This window comes from Heterocephalus glaber, unplaced genomic scaffold, assembly GCF_053883595.1.
Source record: "Heterocephalus glaber isolate CG9 unplaced genomic scaffold, H.glaber_assembly_v1.0 deba00001452, whole genome shotgun sequence".
Taxonomy (NCBI): Eukaryota; Metazoa; Chordata; class Mammalia; order Rodentia; family Bathyergidae; genus Heterocephalus; species Heterocephalus glaber.
In genome coordinates, this window is record NW_028258302.1 from 24,278,281 (window position 1) to 24,298,191 (window position 19,911).

Sequence of the window (19,911 nt, forward strand, 5' to 3'; positions counted from 1 at the left end):
AGGAGGGGTGAAACAGGAGCAAGGAGGCAGGGGTGGGGGGAGTGGGAGCCCCAGGGGCGGGCTGGCGGAATGCAGGCATGGAGGGCCACAGACAGCGGACTGGACCCCAGGAGGCTGTGGACCCTCGAGGCCCCACCCTTTCTGTGTAACTCATTTGGTCTCCAGCATTGCAGGGTCCCTTGGGACCCCTGGCCAGGCAAGGGGTGAGATCAGCTCAGCTTGGCTGCTCAGAACTGGCGCCCACTCATCCACGCCTCCTCCCATGGGAGCTGCTGGAAGGGGCTGGCTCCCCCTTCAGACAGGACCCTCCCCAGCCATGCTCCCCAGGCAGTACCTCCTTCCTCCATCCTCCCTCCCCAGGCTCCTCACAGCCTCAACTCAGCAAACCCAGGGCCCCAGTCACCACTGCTAGATGGGGAGGGTGGGGATAAGGGACAGACAGAACTGATGGGAGGGCCAGGGAGCACGGACGCTCTGGGGCAGCAGTGCCTGGCCCCGACAACTGCCCAGCACCCCATCTCCTGGACACTCACCCCATGTTCACTGAGAGCAGGGGGATGACATCGGTGCGGTCAGGATACTGGTATAGGATCCCATTGCTGCAGGGTACAATGCAGTAGGTGAGGCTTGGCCTGGGAACGGGACCAGGTGGAGTCCAGACCCCAGGGACCCCCAGACTGTGGCCATGAACCCCAGAGGCAGAGGAAGCTGGGGCCCTGTTTTCTTTTCTTTTCTTTTTTTTGGTACAGGGGCTCGAACTCGGGACCTTATGCTTTCGAGACAGGCGGCAGAACCACTAAGCTAAATCCCTGGCCCTGGGGCCCTGTTTTCTATGGAAGGGAGGCTGAAGAAGGAATTGAAGGGGACAGCAGGGGGGCTGGCTTCACCCCAAAGGTGGTGAAGGAGGAAGGGGCCTCCCCCAGCTCTGGGCCAGCTGAGCCTGGGCACAGAGCTGCTGGATGCCTACCTGAGCACCACAAAGCAGGTCTTCCAGTGCTCTTTGCCCAGGTAAGAGGTGCCCGCCTTGTAGTGCAGCACACCTTCTTTGGTGATGGCACCCTCGAGGGGCGAGCAGTGGCAGGGCACAGGGTCCAAGACCTCGTCCATAGGGTCCTCCCAATGCACGAGCCCATAGAAGTGCACAGTCACAGTGGATGCCTGAGTTGGGGATGGTGGACAGAGTGGTAAGGCCTGGACCAGGCAGGTGGCTGGGCTAGCAGCAGAAGCAGGTGCTCAGAGAACAAAGTGCTTTACAAATCCTGTGGCCAGGAGGCCCACCCTCCCAGGGTGGTGACTGAAGGCATTGTCTGTATCCCTTAACCCCAACACCATGGGCTACCCACCCCTGAGACTGCCTGGATCATACCCCACTTTTTCCTCAGCTGCTGACCTCACATTTGGATTCCTGGGCCACAAATTTGGCCAGTGCCAGCTTCTCCATGGTGGCATCAGTCAGGATGCTGGGGTAGGGTGGTTCCCGACAGCCTTTGATCATGGCTGACTTCAGAGAGGCCAAGAAGAACCTGCACAGGGAGTGAGGTTTGCTGTTAGAGGCCTGGAGACAGAGCTTTGTCCTGAGAGCTCCTGCCTGGAGAGGCCACAGCAATGTGACAGAGGGGCCTGGCTGGAAGCAGTTATGCAGTAGGAGCCTCTGGCCAGCAAATGGTGACCAGAAGAGGGCTGCCTGTTCCTTTTTTTTTTTTTTTTTTGCCTGTTCCTTAATGGCCCAGAGGACCTGGATCTTGAAGTGAAGGAAATGGGATAAGGTGATGCTCGGTAGACCTGGCTTCATCACATGTAGGGCTGTAAGTGTGTAAGTGTTCAAGGGCACCTCCCGTCCAGCAGCAGGCTCTCTGCCTTCCTTGTGCTTGGATAATTCAGGCTAGTTCCACCCCTTCTGAAGGTCACGGGGATCAGTCTGTTGGCAACAGTCCATGTGGCTTCCATGTCCCACCCTCCACCCCCAGCCATACCACACAGGGGCATATGTCAGTCCTGTCCTCCAGTCCTGTTGAGGGGTGGGACTGACACTCACTCAGCCAGGGCCACATCTGCGGTGTCCAGCAGAAACTGCTTCCTGCGGTTGGTGCACACCAGCTTCACTGTCTGCTGGTCGAGGCCAACCTGCCAGAAGATACCACATGGAGCTCGGCTGCTGCCAGGCAGAAGAGGTAGAACCCGGAGGGAAGAAGCAAGCACACCCTGGGGTCACTTGGCTCCCGAGGCCTGGGCCAGCAGGACTTAGGGAAGGTGGTCAGCCACAAAGCCCAGGAAGAGATGTTTTCACTGTGGGCCCCTGTCCCCAGCACACAGCCAGGGTACTGAGAGTTCAGCTGTGCCCAACCCTGGGACACAGCTTGCTCTGCAGCTCAGAGGGTGGGTGGCCCGGGAGCCCTGTAACCCACTGCGGAGCCTGCACTCACCGACACATAGTCAAGTTCATTGTAAGAAACGGCCTCTTCCACCAGGTATGGCTTCTCTGTGGCCCCTGAGAGAGGAGACCCCAATGCCTATTACCCCTTGGCCTTTGCCTTCTCAGACCCCGTTCCTAGGACCTGTTCCCTCACAGGGAGGACCCTCCTTGCCTACCATCGGAATGACAGAGTAGAGACAATCATGGGGCATACAAGGGGGGCAGAACCCCAGGCTCAGCTAGCCATACCTTCCTGGGGGTCTGTTTTCACCACTACACACCACTCAGAGGAGAGAAGCCTGGGGAAAGGGGGTCAGAACCCCAACCTGCTCTTGGTGGGGGGGCGGCAGGCACCTTTGCGGAGCAGGTAGACGTAGCAATCCGTGAGCAGCACGTAGAGCAGCTGCAGGTTGCCCTCCATGTGGCCGGTGCTCATACGGATCATCTGAGGGGCAAGCACACAGCGCTCAGGCCTGCCTCCCACCCTGCCCTGTCCTCACTGGGTCTCCCATGATTCCCAGGTTCCTGGAACTTACTTTGAACAGCTGCTCCTCGTTTTCCCGGAACACGTGGATCATCAGCAGGAGGAGGTGATTGTTGTCTACCCTGTGAGAGGGGCAGTGTGGGAAGACAGGAGTCATTCGGGACATGGAGATCAGGCCCCTTCCACCCCAGACTCAGTCTTCAGGGAGCTATGCTTAGTTTTCCTGGGAGGTCAGAGGCCCTTGTCCCCTGCGCCAGGGATGGCAGCTTCTTGTGCAAGCGTGGATGTCTGCTCACCGGAACTCCGAGGAGTGTGTCATTTCAGAAGGGCTCCCCTGGCCCTCGTCCACCCCGGAGTCCTCAGCGCTACTCAGACATGGGCTGGGCTGGTCCTGCTTGAGTGGGCAGGAAGTCTCCTGGGTCTGTAGTTCGGGCTTGGACCCAGGCCCCTCGAGGACCAGGGGTGGCTGGGAGTCCTCTTCCTGGGTCTCCAGCTCCTGAGCCACCCCTGGCACATCCTCTAGGAGCCCAGATGTCTGTCCCTCTCCTCCTCCTCCCTCTTCTTCTTGGCTAGCAGCCGCAGGGCCACCAGGAACATGCAGCGGTTGGCCAAACCCTGCAAGGTCATGGTTGCTGCCACCTGATGTAACAGTGCTTGGACTCTCGACGGTAAAGCGGTAGAAGTCCATGGGGGCTGGAAGCCCCTCACTAAAGTCGCAAAATGGTGGTTTCTCCGGGGCCTCCCCGGGAGAGCTGGTCCGAAAGGACTGGTCTGGGGGCTCGACATGGGAGCTCCAGGTGCTGGGGTCCAGCTGCCCATGGAGCTGGTCAATGACCTTTCTCAGGGGCTGTCCCAGGCGCTCCATAGAGGTATCCTTCATCTCAGGGATCAGCAGGCCCACCTGGCCAAGCTCGGACTGCTCACTGGTCTCGGGAGCACTGGTGGGCCCCTCGAACTCCTCAGGCAGGGAGGCCGAGGTGGTGTCCAGCGAGTCCTGCCCAAGCCCCAGGCTGCTGACCAGGCTGTCACCATCCCCTTGCCTGACACTCGCCTGCTGGCTGGAGATGGGGTGGAGTGGACTTGCTTCCTCATCTGGTCTGATCTTCTTCCTCTTGCCGGTCTTCTTCTTCTTGGTGACCCTGTAGGAGCAGGATGGGGAGACAGTGAGCAGCTGAGGGCCATCCCGAGAGAACCAGGCTGGGCGGAGTGACCCTGGGCATATGCTCTCTGAGGGCACTGCCAGAAATTCCACTGTCCTGGACAGTGTGAGGGAGAGGCCAGGCTCTGAGAGGTCCCTGGTGCTAGCAGAGGCAGGGTGATAAGGGTATGCATGGGGGACAGCACAAGGGATGTACAAATGGCAGTGGCCAAGGGCACCATCAAGCAGGTCTTATGATTTCCAGCAGATAAAACTGAGCTAGCTGCACCTACCTAGGAGACAAAACCAGCCTGGGCAACTTAACAAGACTCTCAAAATTTTAAAAATGTTTAAAAAGGGCTGGGGACGTAGCTCAATGCAAAGGCCCTGGGTTCAATCCTCATCCTCCAACAAAACTCCAAATGCAAACGGCCTGAGGGTGGGGAGAGCCTACTTCTTAGTCTCCGGAAGATGCCCCACTGTCCTCGAGGCCACCCCTGGACTAAACAGTGAGGCCAGCAATGGACACACGGACACAGGACACTGGCCAACTTCTCCCTGGCCCTCCCTGCTGACCTGATGACCTCAAGCTCTGTGCAGGCATCCGGCGGCTCTAGGACCTGGGACTCCCCATTCTGGGAGGTGGTGTGCACCGGGGTGGTGTCGGAGGAGGACACCATCTCAGTCTGTTCCTCGTTGAAGGGGTTGTGGCGCTGGGTGGGGCTCTTGGTGGACGCCTTACTGCTGGTCAGGTCCGAGGCAGTGGAGCGAGGGCCACTGACAGTGTCTGTGAGGTCTCCATCTGCTGGGGCAAGGAGGCGGGAGGCAGCCTGTCAGGGTCAGCTCTACAGTGTGCCTTATGTTGGGGGACAGTGAGTCCTCCCCCAGGGAAGTCTGACCAGAGTGACCCTGTTTTAAATGCAGAAACCCCAACCTGACAGGACAGATATTTGTGCTTTAGGAGAAACCTGGGGGAGCCTCCACCTCCACCCCCACTGGGAGCCCACCCAAGCCTACCCGAGTACACAATTTGGCCAGGTTAATGGTAAGAGCCCCATGGGAAACAACAGCCTAAGGTCAGGTCCTTAGGCATGTGACTCTGACACCTCTGGTGAGGCTGGGAGCTATGAAGAGGAGACAGGCACACAGCTTCTAGGTTAATGGTGAGCCTTGGAGCCCTCCTGTCAGAGGATGGGGGTGCCAAGCAGCTCCTTCAGCACTGTTCCCACAAGTAGGGCTTAGCAATACCCCAAGTCCTCTGAAGGATCCCTTGCAGACAAAAGGCAACAGAAAGGAAACAAGAATAGAGGAAGAGGGGCTGGGGATTTAGCTCAGTGGTTCCGGTGCCTGCCTTGCAAGCACAAGGTCCCGAGTTCGATCATAGGTAACAACAACAAAAAAATAAAGAATAGAGGAAGAGACCAGAGAAAATGAGGGGGCAGAGGCTGACAGGGTAGGACGGGTACCAGAGGGGGAGGGCCTGCAGGAAGGACAGATAGAGGAGCCAGAGACAGAATAGAGAGTGAAACAACAGGACAAGGGTGACAAGAATGAGATGCAGAAGGGCAGTGTGGGAGGGGGTGCCCCAGACGCCTTGCACCCCTTGGAGGAGCCTTGCACCCCTTGGAGGATGCGGCTCTTCCCCAGTATGCACGCCTGGGGGTCAGGACCAGATGCCCCTTGGGGGTGGGGTGAGAGCTCTATTTCATGCAAACCTGCCTGTCACCTATGGCCTGGCCTTGGGGGAGGGGAGAGCAATGATGCTACCTCTCCAGGGGAAAGCTGGTCCAACCAGCCCCCCCCCATCCCAAGAGCCTGGAACAGGTAGGGGCACTAGTGTGACAAGCACATGGGCCACGTGTCAGTAGCAGACAGGAGCTGTCCAAGCAGAGAAGTGAGGCCCCCCGCCTGGGTGAGGATTAACAGCATGGATACAGGTTGTTCCTGCCCCATCTGCCAGGGTATGAACATCTTGCTGGCCATTATCTCACAGCCCCCTAGCGGGGGCCACCCCACTAGCAAACCATTGGACAGCTGCCTGCTGACACAGCCATCATCTAGTGTTTAAAAGCATATTGCCTTTTTTTTTTTTTTGGTACCAGGGACTGAACTCGGGTCCTTGCGCTTGCGCAGCAGGCGGCAAAACCACTGAGCTAAATCCCCAGCCCCATACTGCCTTTTGATGTAAGGACAAGGGAGGCCTAACTGCCAGCTCTGGCAAGAGTGACCTGTGATACTTCAGATTTCTTTGTTCTCTGAGGCACAAAACCATGTCTTGTGACTCCAAATGAGTCCCTCAAAGCCTGAGCTGTTCCCAACCTTCTGCTCCTCCTCAGCTCCTGCAGCTGCTTAGGGAGGGGTCCCGAGAGGCCAGAAGGCAGACTTCAGGTATGGTGGGCATCAAGACTGGGATGCCCACCAGCTCTGGAACAAAACCAAAGATCATGGAGCAGCCATCCCCTCCCCAAGTGCTTGCTGCTTTCTCCAGAGTCTCCCCAAGTGAGCTGCCAAGGGCATGCCAGGGAATGCTTCAGTGCCCAAGGAACTTAGGAAAGCAGGTCAGGGTTGAGAGAAATCTCACCCTGCCCTGGGCCCCAGCCTGGCCTAAGCAAGCACACAACTGGCTGCTAGTGCTCAGGCCACGGGGGGCTCTGAAGGGCTGCAAAGGAAGGTCAGGCCCCTTTTGTCAAGTGACTGCAACAGGCACATCAGGAAGGGGGTTAGTTGTTAGCATCAGAGGGAAAACCCAAACGTCCAGCACATGTGCCAAAAGAGAGGCTGAGGGCCAACGGTGTTACGATGGAATTCTGGGCTCCAGGCTAATGTAAATAAAACTATGAGACTGCAATGCTACTCTCTTGGCCAAGTGACATAATCTAGGTTTCCCAGGGCTGGATCTTGTTTCAGACTCGCTTACATGGGAAAGAGCATCTGTCACCCACTACTCAGAGATCGCGTCTCTTAGTACTCAGGATGGGGTCACCCCTCCAGGCTGGAAGTGGCCCCCAAGCAGAAGGCTCTTTAAGAAGGGGTATCTGGAACGGCCTCATATTTAAAGAGAAAGCATTTGCCTGGTCAGAAATACGTCTGCTTTGAATAATCACGGCAACCTGGGGAATCACTTGATGAATTTATACAAGTCCAGCACTGGGTTATAGCAGAACAATGCTGAAACCCTGTACTGCCCAGAGGACAGGGAAGAAGGCTGACAGATTTTATTTTAATCTGCCTTAAAACCTCTTAGAGGGCCGGGGATTTAGCTCAGTGGTTTCTCCACAGGCTGCGGAAGTGCAAGGACCCAAGTTCGATCCCCGGTACAAAAAAAAAAACCCTCTTAGAGAATCTCCCTATATGAAGATTCAGCTATGCCTCACTTAGACCTCAATCTCTTTTAAAAAATACCCGAGAGGGCTGAGCACAGTGGGATTATGCCTGTTATCCCAGGTGTTCAGGAAGCTGAGACAGGAAAATTGTGAGTCCAAACCCAGCCTGGGCAACACAGAAAGAACCTCGCTCAGAAAACAAAACCAAAACAATACAAAAAATGGAGAAGGAACCATTAAGAGTGGACTGCTACAGTGAAAGAATCAAGCCCTCTTTCTGCTGGGTGCTATCTTGCAACCAATGTTTAAGGGCACTGCTTTTCAGAACAAGTCTCTAGTCACTCGGTCAGGCCACTGACACCCCACAAATGTGCAGGTGCTCCTGCACTGGGAGTGTCAATTGGCATGAGAGTCAGGGAGGGTGACCTGGTATCCCCAAATGTAGACACTTAGGGACACCTCAGGCACCTGCACTAAGAGAAGGAAGTGACCTAGGGCTAAAGGCCAAGTTCTCCTGCTGCAGAATTCCATCTGTTAGAGTGCCAGACTGGCTTATTATGATCATTGACATTATTATAAATCATAAGGAGCTGGTTTCAAGACATGCAGCAAGCTTGGCATGGAAACATTGCAAAACAGGAAAAGAGGGTCCCAGAGGACTCTGTCCCACCTTCCCAGTCTGTGCTGGGTACAGACGGCACTGCTGGAAACACATCTCCAAAATCATAATCTATAAAAATGAGGGACAAAACTGAAGATTAGAGACACAGGCAGTGGAAGGAAGAGGGTAGGGGCAATGGGTGGTTGATATGGGGAGAGAACAAGAAAACGTGAACTTTCTGCATTTCTTCTAACAATCTCAGGGAACCTCCTAGGAGCCTGGCTGCTCAGCTCAGGCACTGGCCCCAGGGTCGCTGACCTCAGGAAAGCTCTGGGGGCCATTCAAGTCCAAACTGAGAACCTGCCTGTGGCGGAGAACCACTTGGGTAGGTTTCCTCGGACGTAACCTCTTTTTCAACCCCTTAGCTCTCTTCCTGCTGAGCCCCAGGATAATGAGGTCCTACCTCACATCTCCAGATGCATGATCTAAACTGCTAAGATGAGGGGGCTTAAGGAGCCAGAGACAAACCATGAGCCATCTGGCTGCTTCTTCAAGGCCCATCCCTCTGACTTTTCTAAGACAGACCATGGGGCCGACCCAAGGAGACCAAGCTGCCATCTTCTGCTTGGGCGAACCCTGAAGTTTTGGTGACAGCAAATGGGAAAGTGACCCCTCCTGGGACATATGACTCACGGCACAAGTGGAAATAAAGAAAGAGGAAGGTCAAGGTCTTGATGTTGAGGCAGCAGCCTAGGGGCTGAACCTGTCCTTGGATCCCCTTCCCTTCAATGAAGGGATCAGCACCCAGTGAGGATGAAGTGGGAGAAATGGCCAGTTTTTTGTTTTATAAATGAACACCAAAGCCTATGGTTTGAGACTAACCAGGCTGTTCTAATAAGCTGCAGGACCAAGACATGACCTACAGATTCTCCCTCAGTCTCTGAAGCAACGGTGCAACCATCCCTACACAGCAGCAAGTGTGTAAGGGACACACAACAGACCACCATGAGCGTGCCCTACACTTTAAACCCTCCCGGCTCTCTGTCTCTTCATGGGTTGCTCAGCCACTTCCTGCCTGGAGCCTCAGGTCAGGCAACCTTCTCAAAGCAGGCAACACTCAGCCTGCAATGCCAGGCGAGTTTCCAAGGCACTGCTGCTGATCCTTCTTTGCTCAGAAAACTGTCCCTGGGTGTATGACTAGAACTTTCAGGGAAAGTGCCTAAACTTCACAAAATCTTATTTTGGCTTTTTGTGCCTGGAATCCATTTCTTTAGCCACCACAGGGACTCTGTGGAAATCTAGACCAGAGAAACAGCCACCACTATTCAACTGCAGTCTAACCACCAGGTTAGGGGAGACACCACCAGCCAGGCTGAGGGAGCTCCAAAGTCTGCGTCAGGGCAGAAGTATGGCTCCTTTCCACCAGGGGCCACTTACCCTCACTAGATGGAGCGATTGCACTGTCATCCCATTCCAGGTTGGTGGAGGTGACAGAGTTGAAGGAGTTAAGGGACAGGCTGTCTGAGCCATGGACTGAGCTGGGGAGGCGGTCTTCAAAGTCCAGCAGGTTCTGAGGTTTATAGTAGTCAGGCATGTAGGGGGCCAGGTCCAAATAAGGGGCATCCTGGATAAAGAGTGAGAGAGGGACCTTTGGAGGGGGCCTCAGGTGGGCCACAGAATGTGACCTTCCATGGACAGCAGAATCAGATCTGTCATGTTCTCCCCTGCTCTTTGTCTTTGGGAAAGTCAATGGGTTAATGTAGTAAATTCAGAGACAGGCTGTTGAAGAGAGTATGATGAATCGTTCCAGCTTGCACAACTGTGCACTTGGGCTGACAGAGATAAAAGGGCAGTCAGTGGTACGGTGCTGCCTAACATGTGCAGGGCCCTGGATTCCAAGCCCCAACCCCATGCACATAAGAGGAAAGTGCTCTCAAACCCCACAAATGCTCTCTGAGACTGCCTTGATCCTTTTTACTATTAAAATTGCTCATTTTCTTCACATTCTACTACTGCCAAGGTTCTTTTTCAGAATGTGCTTTGAGACCGGGACCAGGGAAGGTAGTGTGACCAAGATGGGGTTGGGCCAGGAATTTAGCTCAGTGGCACTGCACCTGCCTTGCAAGCATAAGATCCTGAGTTCGATCCCTGGTACAAAAACACAGGGGGGAGGTAGCATGTTCATCTTAATGAGCTTGAGCTCAGGAAGTGCTTTGGAGCCCCAAGGGCCAGCACTCCACTTGTGCAGTAGTCTCCCTTTGTCCTTGGTTTCAGTTACCCACAGTCCAAAAATATTAAGTGACAACTTCCAGAAATAAATAATTCATAACAACAAAAACATGTGTAAGTTTTAAGTAACTTATATGGTTATAATATTCTATTTTACTATTGGCTATGATTATTATTTCCTACTGTGCCTGATTTCTGAATTAACTTTATAATAGGTGTATGTAGACAAGAAAAAACATGGTGTGTAGAGTGTTTTGCATTCTCTGAGATTTTAGACAGTCATGGGGGCTCAGAACATGTGCCCTATGGATAAGACAGCAGGACTGCACAGTCCATGAAATGAAGGCAGGTAGGGAATCCGAAGAGAATAGCAGGGAGTACACTGGGTGGGAAGCATGGGGCCAATGCCAGTTGCCAGAATTCTAGGAAACATGGATAAATTCACATTGCTCCTCTCACACATTCACGTCCCAAACATGAAGGCAAATCCTTCTGGGATAAGATACTCCAGGCAGTGTGGCTTTTCTCCATGTTGGAAAGAGATAGAAAGGATTACCTGAACCAGGACCCCTTGCCATCAGTAGGCCAGGAGAGTGAAGCACTCCTTTCCACCGACCCAGAAGCCTTTCCCTCACTTGAAAAATAGGCATTGTTCAAGCTCCCCATGCCCATCAATCTCCCCTGAAGGATTGGAAAAATGAAGCTCCTGTCCCCACTGCCCCCTTCCCTGTCCCTAACAGAGGAAGGGAATCTCACCAGCTCCAGGTCAAAGCGAATGAACTCCAGCCCAGACACCAAGGTCAGGAAGAGAGTCAGGTGATCATGGCTGCAGACCAGGGCATTCCTGCAAGACATAAGAAACAACGATGGTACTTCTGGGTCTGGTTACCACCTGGGCCCAAACTTAACAGGGAGCCAAGTGTGTTGAAACTGGACACATAACAGCCCCAGCACCTGGATGGCACCCAGTGTGACACAGCTATCCCCACATCTTTCCTTCCAGCATTCTCCACACTGCTCTTGCCTGCCAGGGGCTCCAGAGATGGGCCTGTAGCATGAGGCACAGCAGGCTCTCAGAGGCTGCTATAAATACTCTGTCCCTGCAGCAACCCTGGCAAAGGCTAAGGCCAAGGTAGAACATTCAGTCAGTCTGAGGCCTGGGCATAGGATCAGGCGGAGGTTAGAGTCCGAGACTGTACACAGCAGCCCAGGCGGGACCTCAGCAATCCCAGAGCAAGCCACCACACTGCCAGCAAGCTTCCCACAGCTCTCTGGCCATCACTGCCACATCCTCCTATGGGATGCCAGGCTAGGCCTCTATGGCACGCTGTAAGTCTGCCTGGGAAGCCACAGGCCAGGTGACATAGCACTGCAGACACTCACCTGACGTAGTACTTCTGCAGCAGCCCCAGATTCTCCTGGAACAGCCTCAGGTAGCTCTCCAAGGAGTTCTCATTGAGGGCCAGGTACAGCCAGGCCCGGCCTGCAACGGAGGCAGGAGTAACTCAAAGGAAGGTCTGTCAGGGCGTGACTTTTGTTTTTTGCCAAGCAAGGGCAGAAAGGAAAGAAAGACCAGATGAGGGACCAGCACTCCAGAAGCTTTTAGGCCCCACCCTGTGGCCAGCTGGGACAGATGAAGAGGGCAGGTGGCACACTTCACATAGGCTAAGACAGGCAAGCACACTGCCCTGATTCTGTGGGCTAACCTGGGCCCTAATCTGGAGAGAAACCAGTCTCCTCCTTGTGTGCTTCCCTGGGGTGTGTGGAGTCCTGTCCTCCTCCATGTAATGCTTCCCTTCACCCCATCACTAATGCATCCACAAACTGTCACACACAGGAGAAAAGAGGCCTCAAGCAGGGTGCTGGCCCTTTAACCCCACTGGCACTGGACCCCACAAGGCAATTAGCCTCCTGGAGGGAGGGCAGAACTTACTGCGCCCCAGGTTGGTGGCCACATGCTGCAACACCTCAATCTGCTTGATGGCTTCTCTGCGGGTGAAATGCACCACCAGTACCCAGTAGCCAGAGGAGAGGTCTTGTAACCTGGGGGGACAGGACAACAGTGCTGGGCCCTGGGTAGGGCCACCCCAGCAAGCTGCAGATAACAGGTCCCCCAGGTACCCCATGTGCCCTCACCCCATCCCGCCCCAGCCACTCCGTCCTGCCAGGAAGGTTACTGGGCTAACTCGGAACTCCCTCACTTACCCGTAGAGCAGTGCATGGTCCAGGTGCTCGCACAGGCGCTGCAGAACCTTGTCGTGGTTCCGGATGGCAGGGGTCTCATCCTCACATGCAGCAAAGTAGCTCTGCAGCTGAAAGAGAAAAATAAAGGGATAAAGAGGAAGGCTACAGATGTCTGGATTTAAGGGAGCTGAGAAAACCATCAGTGAATGATGCACCCATGATACCTGCCCTGAGGTTCCAGAGGCCAAAGGCCATCTCCCCCAGCTACATCCCCAAAAGGCCCTCAGGGGCACTTTGCATGATGCAACTTGATGCTGTGGAGGGATGTGCAGCCCCTGGACAGGTGTCAGATGGTCCTAGGCTTTGAGCCAGGGCCACATCTGCACAACTCCAGGGTCACCACAGATAGTGCCATCTATTTAAATCACATGCACAGAGCTATACAACATGCTGGCCCCGCGTGGGGCTGCCCTCTGCACACAGTAAGGGCTGATGGGCCTGCTCCGATGGGCTTCTTGGCAGAGGCTGACAGGGGCACTAGATGTGCCTGAGGAAACTGGCAAGGCTAGGTGTGATTCTGGGTGCCAGGCTCCTGTTGAACCCTGCACCAAGGACACTTCCTAGTCTGGACTGCTCCACAGAGATTTGGACAACAGGTGAGATGACCCCCAGCATGGAGCAGGCCCACCAGGTGAGAACAGTTTATTGCATAGCTAGGGAACTGGGACTGAGCTTCTGCAGCCAAGCAAAGCTCTGGAGGAAAAGTCTGGCCAGTTCTTTTTAGCATATCCTGTTTGATTTGCCTTCCCAGTGGCTGAAAGGGGAAAGAACATAAGAAAAGAGTACAGATTCCTGAATCTGGGTTTAAGCTCTCGGGACAAATGTGCTCTCAAGTCCTTTCTAGAAGCAGTGCCAGACAGATGGCTGCAGCAGGCAAGATGTGGTAACCATACCAATAAGCATGTGCTCTCGGGGGAGGCCAGCCATCTACCCCCACAACAGAAAGAGCCCTCTTCTCTGGCCCTGTCCAAGCCCAGCAGCCCTGCAGGCTGGGACAGAACAAAATTGAAAAGGGGCTGAGACTGTAGCTCAATGGTAGAGCACTTGCCCAGCACACACAAAGCCCCTCAGTTTAATCCCTACTACTGCAAAGAAAAAAAATGTTTTTTAAAAAAATTTCAAGATCAGAGATCAGAGCATCTTAGAATAGATAGTAAAGCTGAAAGTTTCCTTAGAGATAGAGTGCAACTTCCTCATTTAAAAAGCAAAACAAGGGCTGGGGATTTAGCTCAGTGGTTCCACTGCCTGCCTTCCAAGCACAAAGTCCTGAGTTTGATCCCCAGTACCAAAAAAAAAAGTAAAGTAAGATCAGGATATACTTCTTTTTCTTTTCTTTTTTTTTTTTTTGGTACTGGGGATCGAACTCAGGAACTTGTGCTTGTGAGGCAGGCACCAGAACCACTGAGCTAAATCCCCAGCCCAGAATTAAATTTTTTTCTTTCTTTTTTTTTTTTTTTTTGGTTCCGGGGATCAAACTCGGGTCCTTGCACTTGTGAGGCAGGCGGTGGGCGGCAGAACCACTGAGCTACATCCCCAGCCCCTATATTTATTTTTCTGAATACTGCTTTTGCCCTAAAGATACATCACACATATATTTCCGTATCATTATACACAGATCATTATATTTATTTTTCATAGTCGCATTGTATTAAACAATGTGATGTACCATACTTTAATGATTATTTTGGGTTTTTTGTATTGCTGGGGATTGAATCCAGGACCTCCTTACCCTAGCCAAATGCTCTACTACTGAGCCCTATCCCCAGCCCAACAATTTTTTTTTGGTACCAGGGATTGAACTCAGGACCTTGTGCTTGGAAGGCAGGCAGCGGAACCACTGAGCTAAATCTCCGGCCCTCCAACTATTGTTAAACATGTCTATGGTCTCCAGTTCTCTGATGTCATGTACCAAAACACCTGCAGTGAACTCTGCACTGTCCTGTGTAGATGCTACTGCATGGTGAGCCGCTGCAGCCAGGCACAGTGGCACACTGCTGTCACCCCAGCACTTAGGAGGCTGAGGCAGGAGGATGGCAAATTCAAGCCTACCCTGGGTAACTTAGTGAGACCCTGTCTCAAAACAAAAAATTTAAAAAGGGCTGGAGAGGGCCAGGGATTTAGCTCAGTGGTTCCACCGCCTGCCTCGCAAATGCAAGGTCCCGAGTTCGATCCCGGTACCAAAAAAAAAAAAAAGGGCTGGGGATGTAGCTCAGTATGAAAGCCCTAAGTTCAATTCCCCAGCAAAAAGAAAAGAAAAGAGGGGATTGGGGATTTGCTTGCCTGGCTTGCAAGCACAAGGTCCTGAGTTCAATCCCTGGTACCAGAAAAAAAAAAAAAAGTGGAGCTCCTGGAGTCAGGCACTAGTGCACTTTTTTTTTTTTGGTACCAGGGATGGAACTCGGGTCCTTGCACTTGCGCAGCAGGCGGGGAAACCACTGAGCTAAATCCCCGGCCCTTTTTTTTTTTTAAAGTAGTGCACTTCTTAAGCGAACCGCAACTGAGCTACATCTGAGGGCAGTAGTATACTTCTATAATCCCTGACCTCAGGAGGCTGAGGCAGAAGGATCACAAGTTCAAGGCCAGCCTAGACTATATAATGAGACCCTGTCTCAAAATAAAACAAACAAGTGGAGCTGCTGAGCTAAGGGACGTACATATTTACAATCTGCCTGGGTCCTATCATTTCCCTTTCTAGAATGATGGATAAATTTATACTCCCCCCTCACTGGCCAACACTGGATATAATTAGTCTAATTTTTTCCCAGCCCAACTGGTGAAAAATAGCACCCAGTATTTTTTTAAAGTACTTTTTTTTGTACCAGGAATGTGAGGCAGGCACCGAAATACCTAATTGTTTTAAATTGTATTTCTCTGGGGCCAGGGATTTAGCTCAGTGGTTCCGCTGCCTGCCCTGCAAGCACAAGGTCCCGAGTTCAATCCCTGGTATCAAAAAATAAATAAATATAATAAATAAATAAATAAATTGTATTTCTCTGGTTAAAATTATAGGTAAACATACCCATTAACCATTTTTATTTTTTTCTGTGAGCTGCTTATTAATAACTTTTGTCCATAGAAGCTTCCCTTTTTCTTATTGAATTATTACAGCTCCTTGTTTAAAATAAACCCAGTTTACTGCATTGTATAATTACCTCCCCAGTGCCAATGACCTTTATATCTTGAATATGTTGATTTTTCCCTACTGAGAAATGTTTAAGTTTTTGCAGTCAAGACTGTCAATCTTTATGATTTCCTACATTTCCCATTCTATTATAAAACTACCTTTATTCTTTTGATTCTAAGATATACATACATATACACACACATAAACATATACACACATGTATAAGTGTGTGTGTGCGTGTGGTGGGAGATTGAGCCTGGGGTCTTGCATGTCGCAGGCAGGCTTCTACCACTCAACTACACCCCAGCCAGTGGTTTTATGTGTAGATGTTTATACTGACATGAAGTAAGGAAGCAGCTTTATTTCGTTCTGGATGGATAATCTGTTTCTTTTATCTACTAATAATGGCTCAGCCTCACTCCTACTGATATATGGTTTAATTTGCCTCTTTCTGGACTATTTCGTGTTGTTGTTCTATTGTCTGTTCCCGTTCCAGTGCCTCATTTTTGTTGTTGTTGTTATGGGGAATCTAACTCATGACCTTGTGCTTGCAAGGCAGGCAGGCGGCGGAACCACTGAGCTAAATCCCCGGCCCCAGTGCCTCATTTTTAATTCACCTTACTCAGCACTTATATATGAGCAGAACAAATCCATTTCCCCTGTCCCCCACACCCAACTATTCTTTTTCAAAACTGTTTCAATCATTCTAATCTATTCTTCTAGAATTGAATTTCATTACAATTCCCTTTTGGATTTGTCATGGGCTCATGCTGAGTCCAGAGATTTTTGTGGGGTGAAATGATATCTTTCCGTTACTGAGTCTTCCTACATAACACGGGTCCCCCTTCATTTATTCAGGACTTCTTTTATATCCTTTGGTAAGTTTCACAGCTTTTTTAAGATATAGAACTGCTTTTTTTTTTTTTTTTTTTTTTTGCGGTACTGGGGATCGAACTCAGAACCTTGAGCTTGCAAGGCAGGCGTGGTGCCACTGAGTTAAATCCTTGGCTTCCCCTTTTTATATATATCTTGCACATTAATTTTAAGATGGGTTGCATATCTACACATGGTGTTTGTGAGTCAGGGAGCAATCTGCAAACATAAAGCAATTTCTGCAAACAGCACAATAAAAAGAGTACAGCTGTGGGCTGGGGATTTAGCTCAGTGGTGCTGCAGCCTGCCTTGAAAGCGCGAGGTCCCAAGTTTGATCCCTTGTACCAAAAAACAAAACAAAACAAAAAAAAGAGTACAGCCATGACAGTGAGGAGAAGGTTCAGGAGGCAGGAAGCCTGGGTCCCAACGCAGCTCAGAAACACTGTGACTGAGCAAATTACCAAACCCTCTAAGTCTCATCTCCTCTCATCTATAACTCAAGTTAAAAGGACTTTTAGCTCAGTGGTTCCGCCACCTGCCTTGCAAGCGGGAAGTCCCGAGTTTGATCCCTGGTACCAAAAAAAAAAAAAAAAATTCCATTTAAATTTAAGACAAAATCAAGTTAACAATTCAGCTGTAGTTGTACTAGCCACATTTCAAATGTTCAATAGCCACATTGGAGGGTGGCTACTGTATTAGTGCAGATACAGAGCATTTCCATTACTGCAGCAAGTTCAACTGGATGATGCTGCTTTAGGGCATTGAGTGATAAAAAGCACAAAAAGGTGAGCACAGATCTGGTAACCAGCAAGTGCTCAGTAGACATTAACAGAGATGAATAACAACGAACCCCTTCTTGGTCAAACTGATAACACAGCAATTGGCTAAACATAAACTCAGGTGCAAAGATACAACACATTTTGCTCTCAGTAACTAATACTCTGTTTGCTAGCAGGTGGTTCCAAAGCCTACTCTTTCTGGGCTTTACAGCAAGCTGGTTGGTAACCATTGCCCATCACCTAAGGGGACAAGAAGATCCTGGATAGATGCTGCCACCAGCATGGATCTTGAAAGGAGCAGGAAGAAGACAAAGAATGTCTATGAGTCGGTGAAGCAAGAGCTTGAGGAGCTCCGTCAACAGCAGGAGCTCATACTTTGAGAGCTGTTCAGCAAAACATGGCACAAAGGTGAACAGACAGTGGAGGCACCTTCCCTGAGCTACAGAGAGGCTGCAGCCACTTCCTGCAGCAAGAACAGCAGGTACTGAAGGCAGAGCAGCAGAGGAGAGCAAACATCGCATAATGGGGACCCCAAACGCGGGTGGACAGGAGTAGTACCAACACAGCTCAGGCAGGAAGCCCAAGTCACTCTCCAGCTGTGTTCAACACTAGCTCTCATCAGAAGCATCATTTATTGAGTGCTTATTATGTGCACTAGGAAGGTGGCAAAGCAGTTAAGAGTGAACTCTGGATTAGAAGTCTAGAATTTTAATTCTTTTTTAAAATACAGTGTGACTTTTATACTTTCAAAAATCTTTTTTTCTTTTTTCAGTGAAAAAATTCAGGTTCATGGTAAAAAAAAAAAATCAGTGCTGTCTTTTTTTTTTTTTTTTGGTACGGGGGATCAAACTCGGGACCCTGCGCTTGTGAGGCAGGCGACAGAACCACTGAACTACATCCTCAGCCCAGTGATGTCTTTAAAAATATTGTATTACACTACAATTACCAAACACTGACAAAATTTTGGGCACTGCACAAAAGTAGGACATTGTATTTAAGTGGAGTGCTTGTTTTCAACATTACTTTGCTCATAATTGCATAACAGAAAATAGATGATTTAACATTGATGTTTCTTCCTGTTGCAAGTTGGGGCTGTAAGCTTTTGAGGTACAAAAGTATGTCTTGCAATGAAAGTAACATTTGTTTAGCTAGTGAATGTGACAATATGTATATAGAATATAATTTTAATCAACTTTGGAATGTTATTAATGGCAAAACAAATGCAGTATGTTAAAGTTAAACACTACACTGAAACTCAAAATTCTGGTAAAATAACTGGGCTTTTGATTTAGATCATGCAGAAGCTGAGAAACAAATGTATATAAAAATGTTAAAAAAAAAAGTGGACTCTGAGGTCCTACAACATGTTTGAATTCACTGTGTGGCTGTGGACAAGGCAGTAACCTCTCTAAATCAGTTTCTTTATTTGGAAAATGGGCTTGGTAACAGTACTGTCCCTTGGGAGCCTCCTGTCATAAGGGTTCAGATAATAGTCACAGCATATTGATAAAGTGCACGACAACCTATAAACAGTAAGTGTTAGCAGCTACGATGATGCTGATGATGCGGATGACAAAGCAGTCAGAAATACTACTTAATTTAATTGCCACAGCAACCCCAGAAAGTAGGTCACAGGGCTAGAATGTGGCTAAGCCCGTTTATCAAACCTGACTTCAAGATTACTGAATGAATAATGTACAGAAAATGCTAGACTCTGACACATCCTTTCTGATGTATTTCAGGAGAACCCAAGAAATAAAAACACAGTGCCTGCTCTTACATCAGAACCACAAAGCCCATGGTAGAAGTGAGCTCTGCATCTGCCACAGCTCTGCTTCCTGGAAGACAGACCAAGGAGAGCAGCCAGGTGGCTTCCAAGAAAGCCAGCCTGTGACCCCTGCTCCCTGTGGCCTGTGCTGACTACCCCCAGGACTGAGGGGGCGTCTTGTTTAGCTAAAACAGGCCTAGCTGCCCTGGAGGAGCTCCCCACTCCTGATGACTCCACCCTGCTGCTCAGACTGCCAACCAGTTCTGCTTTCCTTTCTTTTCTTTTTTCTTTTTTTTGGTACTGGGGATTGAACTTGGGACCTTGTGGTTGCGAGGCAGGCAACAGCACCACTGAGTTAAATCCTGGCCCCCAATGTTGTTGTTGTTTTTTTTGTCTGCTTTCCTTTCTGTTCCTGCAGGTCTCGGGAAGAGGCAAAAAGTTTCAGAATTAGCAGGAATCTGAAGCAAGGGTTAGCAAGCTATGGCAGCAGGCCCACCTATTTTACAAATAGGAGTCTTACTGGCCAAGTGTCCTGGCACACACCTTGTAATCCCAGCACTTAGGAGGCTGAGGCAGGAAGATCACTGTGAGTTTGAGGCCAGCTTGGGCTACATAGCGTCAGGCTTGATCTGGACATGAAACGGTTAATGAATATGCTGCTTAATTCCAAGCTACAGCTAAAACTGCAGCTCTCAGCAGAACATGCAGCAGATGCAGGTGGTGCTGGCTTCTCCTGACACAGGCCATGCTGTCTTCAAGCAGATAAACACAGGACGGAATGTCACGGGGAGGAGAGAAGACCATAAAGCCATCAAGTACAGAACGACATCTTACCTGCTTTGACCACTGCATGGACTCCGACTACACGTTTGCACCAGCCCCCTCCCAATTCCCTGTAAAAACCCCTGCCTTTGGTCTGTTCAACACTGACAGGC

The 19,911-nt window shown here is 50.6% G+C and overlaps 1 protein-coding gene across 5 annotated transcripts in view; it reads right to left on the bottom strand.

Annotated features, from left to right (window-relative positions):
- Positions 1 to 19,911, bottom strand: part of Plekhm2 (pleckstrin homology and RUN domain containing M2) — a 38,084-nt gene that overhangs the window by 2,197 nt on the left and 15,976 nt on the right. For 2 of the 5 annotated variants that reach the window (XR_015452826.1, XM_087215739.1), the window contains exons 2-16: positions 12,394 to 12,500; positions 12,122 to 12,231; positions 11,572 to 11,671; positions 10,945 to 11,032; positions 9,397 to 9,583; positions 8,029 to 8,088; positions 4,612 to 4,840; positions 3,194 to 4,036; positions 2,950 to 3,019; positions 2,768 to 2,858; positions 2,424 to 2,488; positions 2,036 to 2,124; positions 1,391 to 1,523; positions 968 to 1,158; positions 534 to 599 (exon numbers count right to left, since the gene is read on the bottom strand). Coding sequence is in view for 4 of the 5 variants with exons in the window: in XM_087215739.1 (XP_087071865.1) it covers positions 534 to 599; positions 968 to 1,158; positions 1,391 to 1,523; positions 2,036 to 2,124; positions 2,424 to 2,488; positions 2,768 to 2,858; positions 2,950 to 3,019; positions 3,194 to 4,036; positions 4,612 to 4,840; positions 8,029 to 8,088; positions 9,397 to 9,583; positions 10,945 to 11,032; positions 11,572 to 11,671; positions 12,122 to 12,231; positions 12,394 to 12,500 (2,429 nt within the window). In the remaining variant the exon portion in view is untranslated. The remainder of the gene's footprint in view (positions 1 to 533; positions 600 to 967; positions 1,159 to 1,390; positions 1,524 to 2,035; positions 2,125 to 2,423; positions 2,489 to 2,767; positions 2,859 to 2,949; positions 3,020 to 3,193; positions 4,037 to 4,611; positions 4,841 to 8,028; positions 8,089 to 9,396; positions 9,584 to 10,944; positions 11,033 to 11,571; positions 11,672 to 12,121; positions 12,232 to 12,393; positions 12,501 to 19,911) is intronic. The other 3 variants (XM_004850338.3, XM_004850339.3, XM_087215738.1) reach the window with 3 other exon arrangements.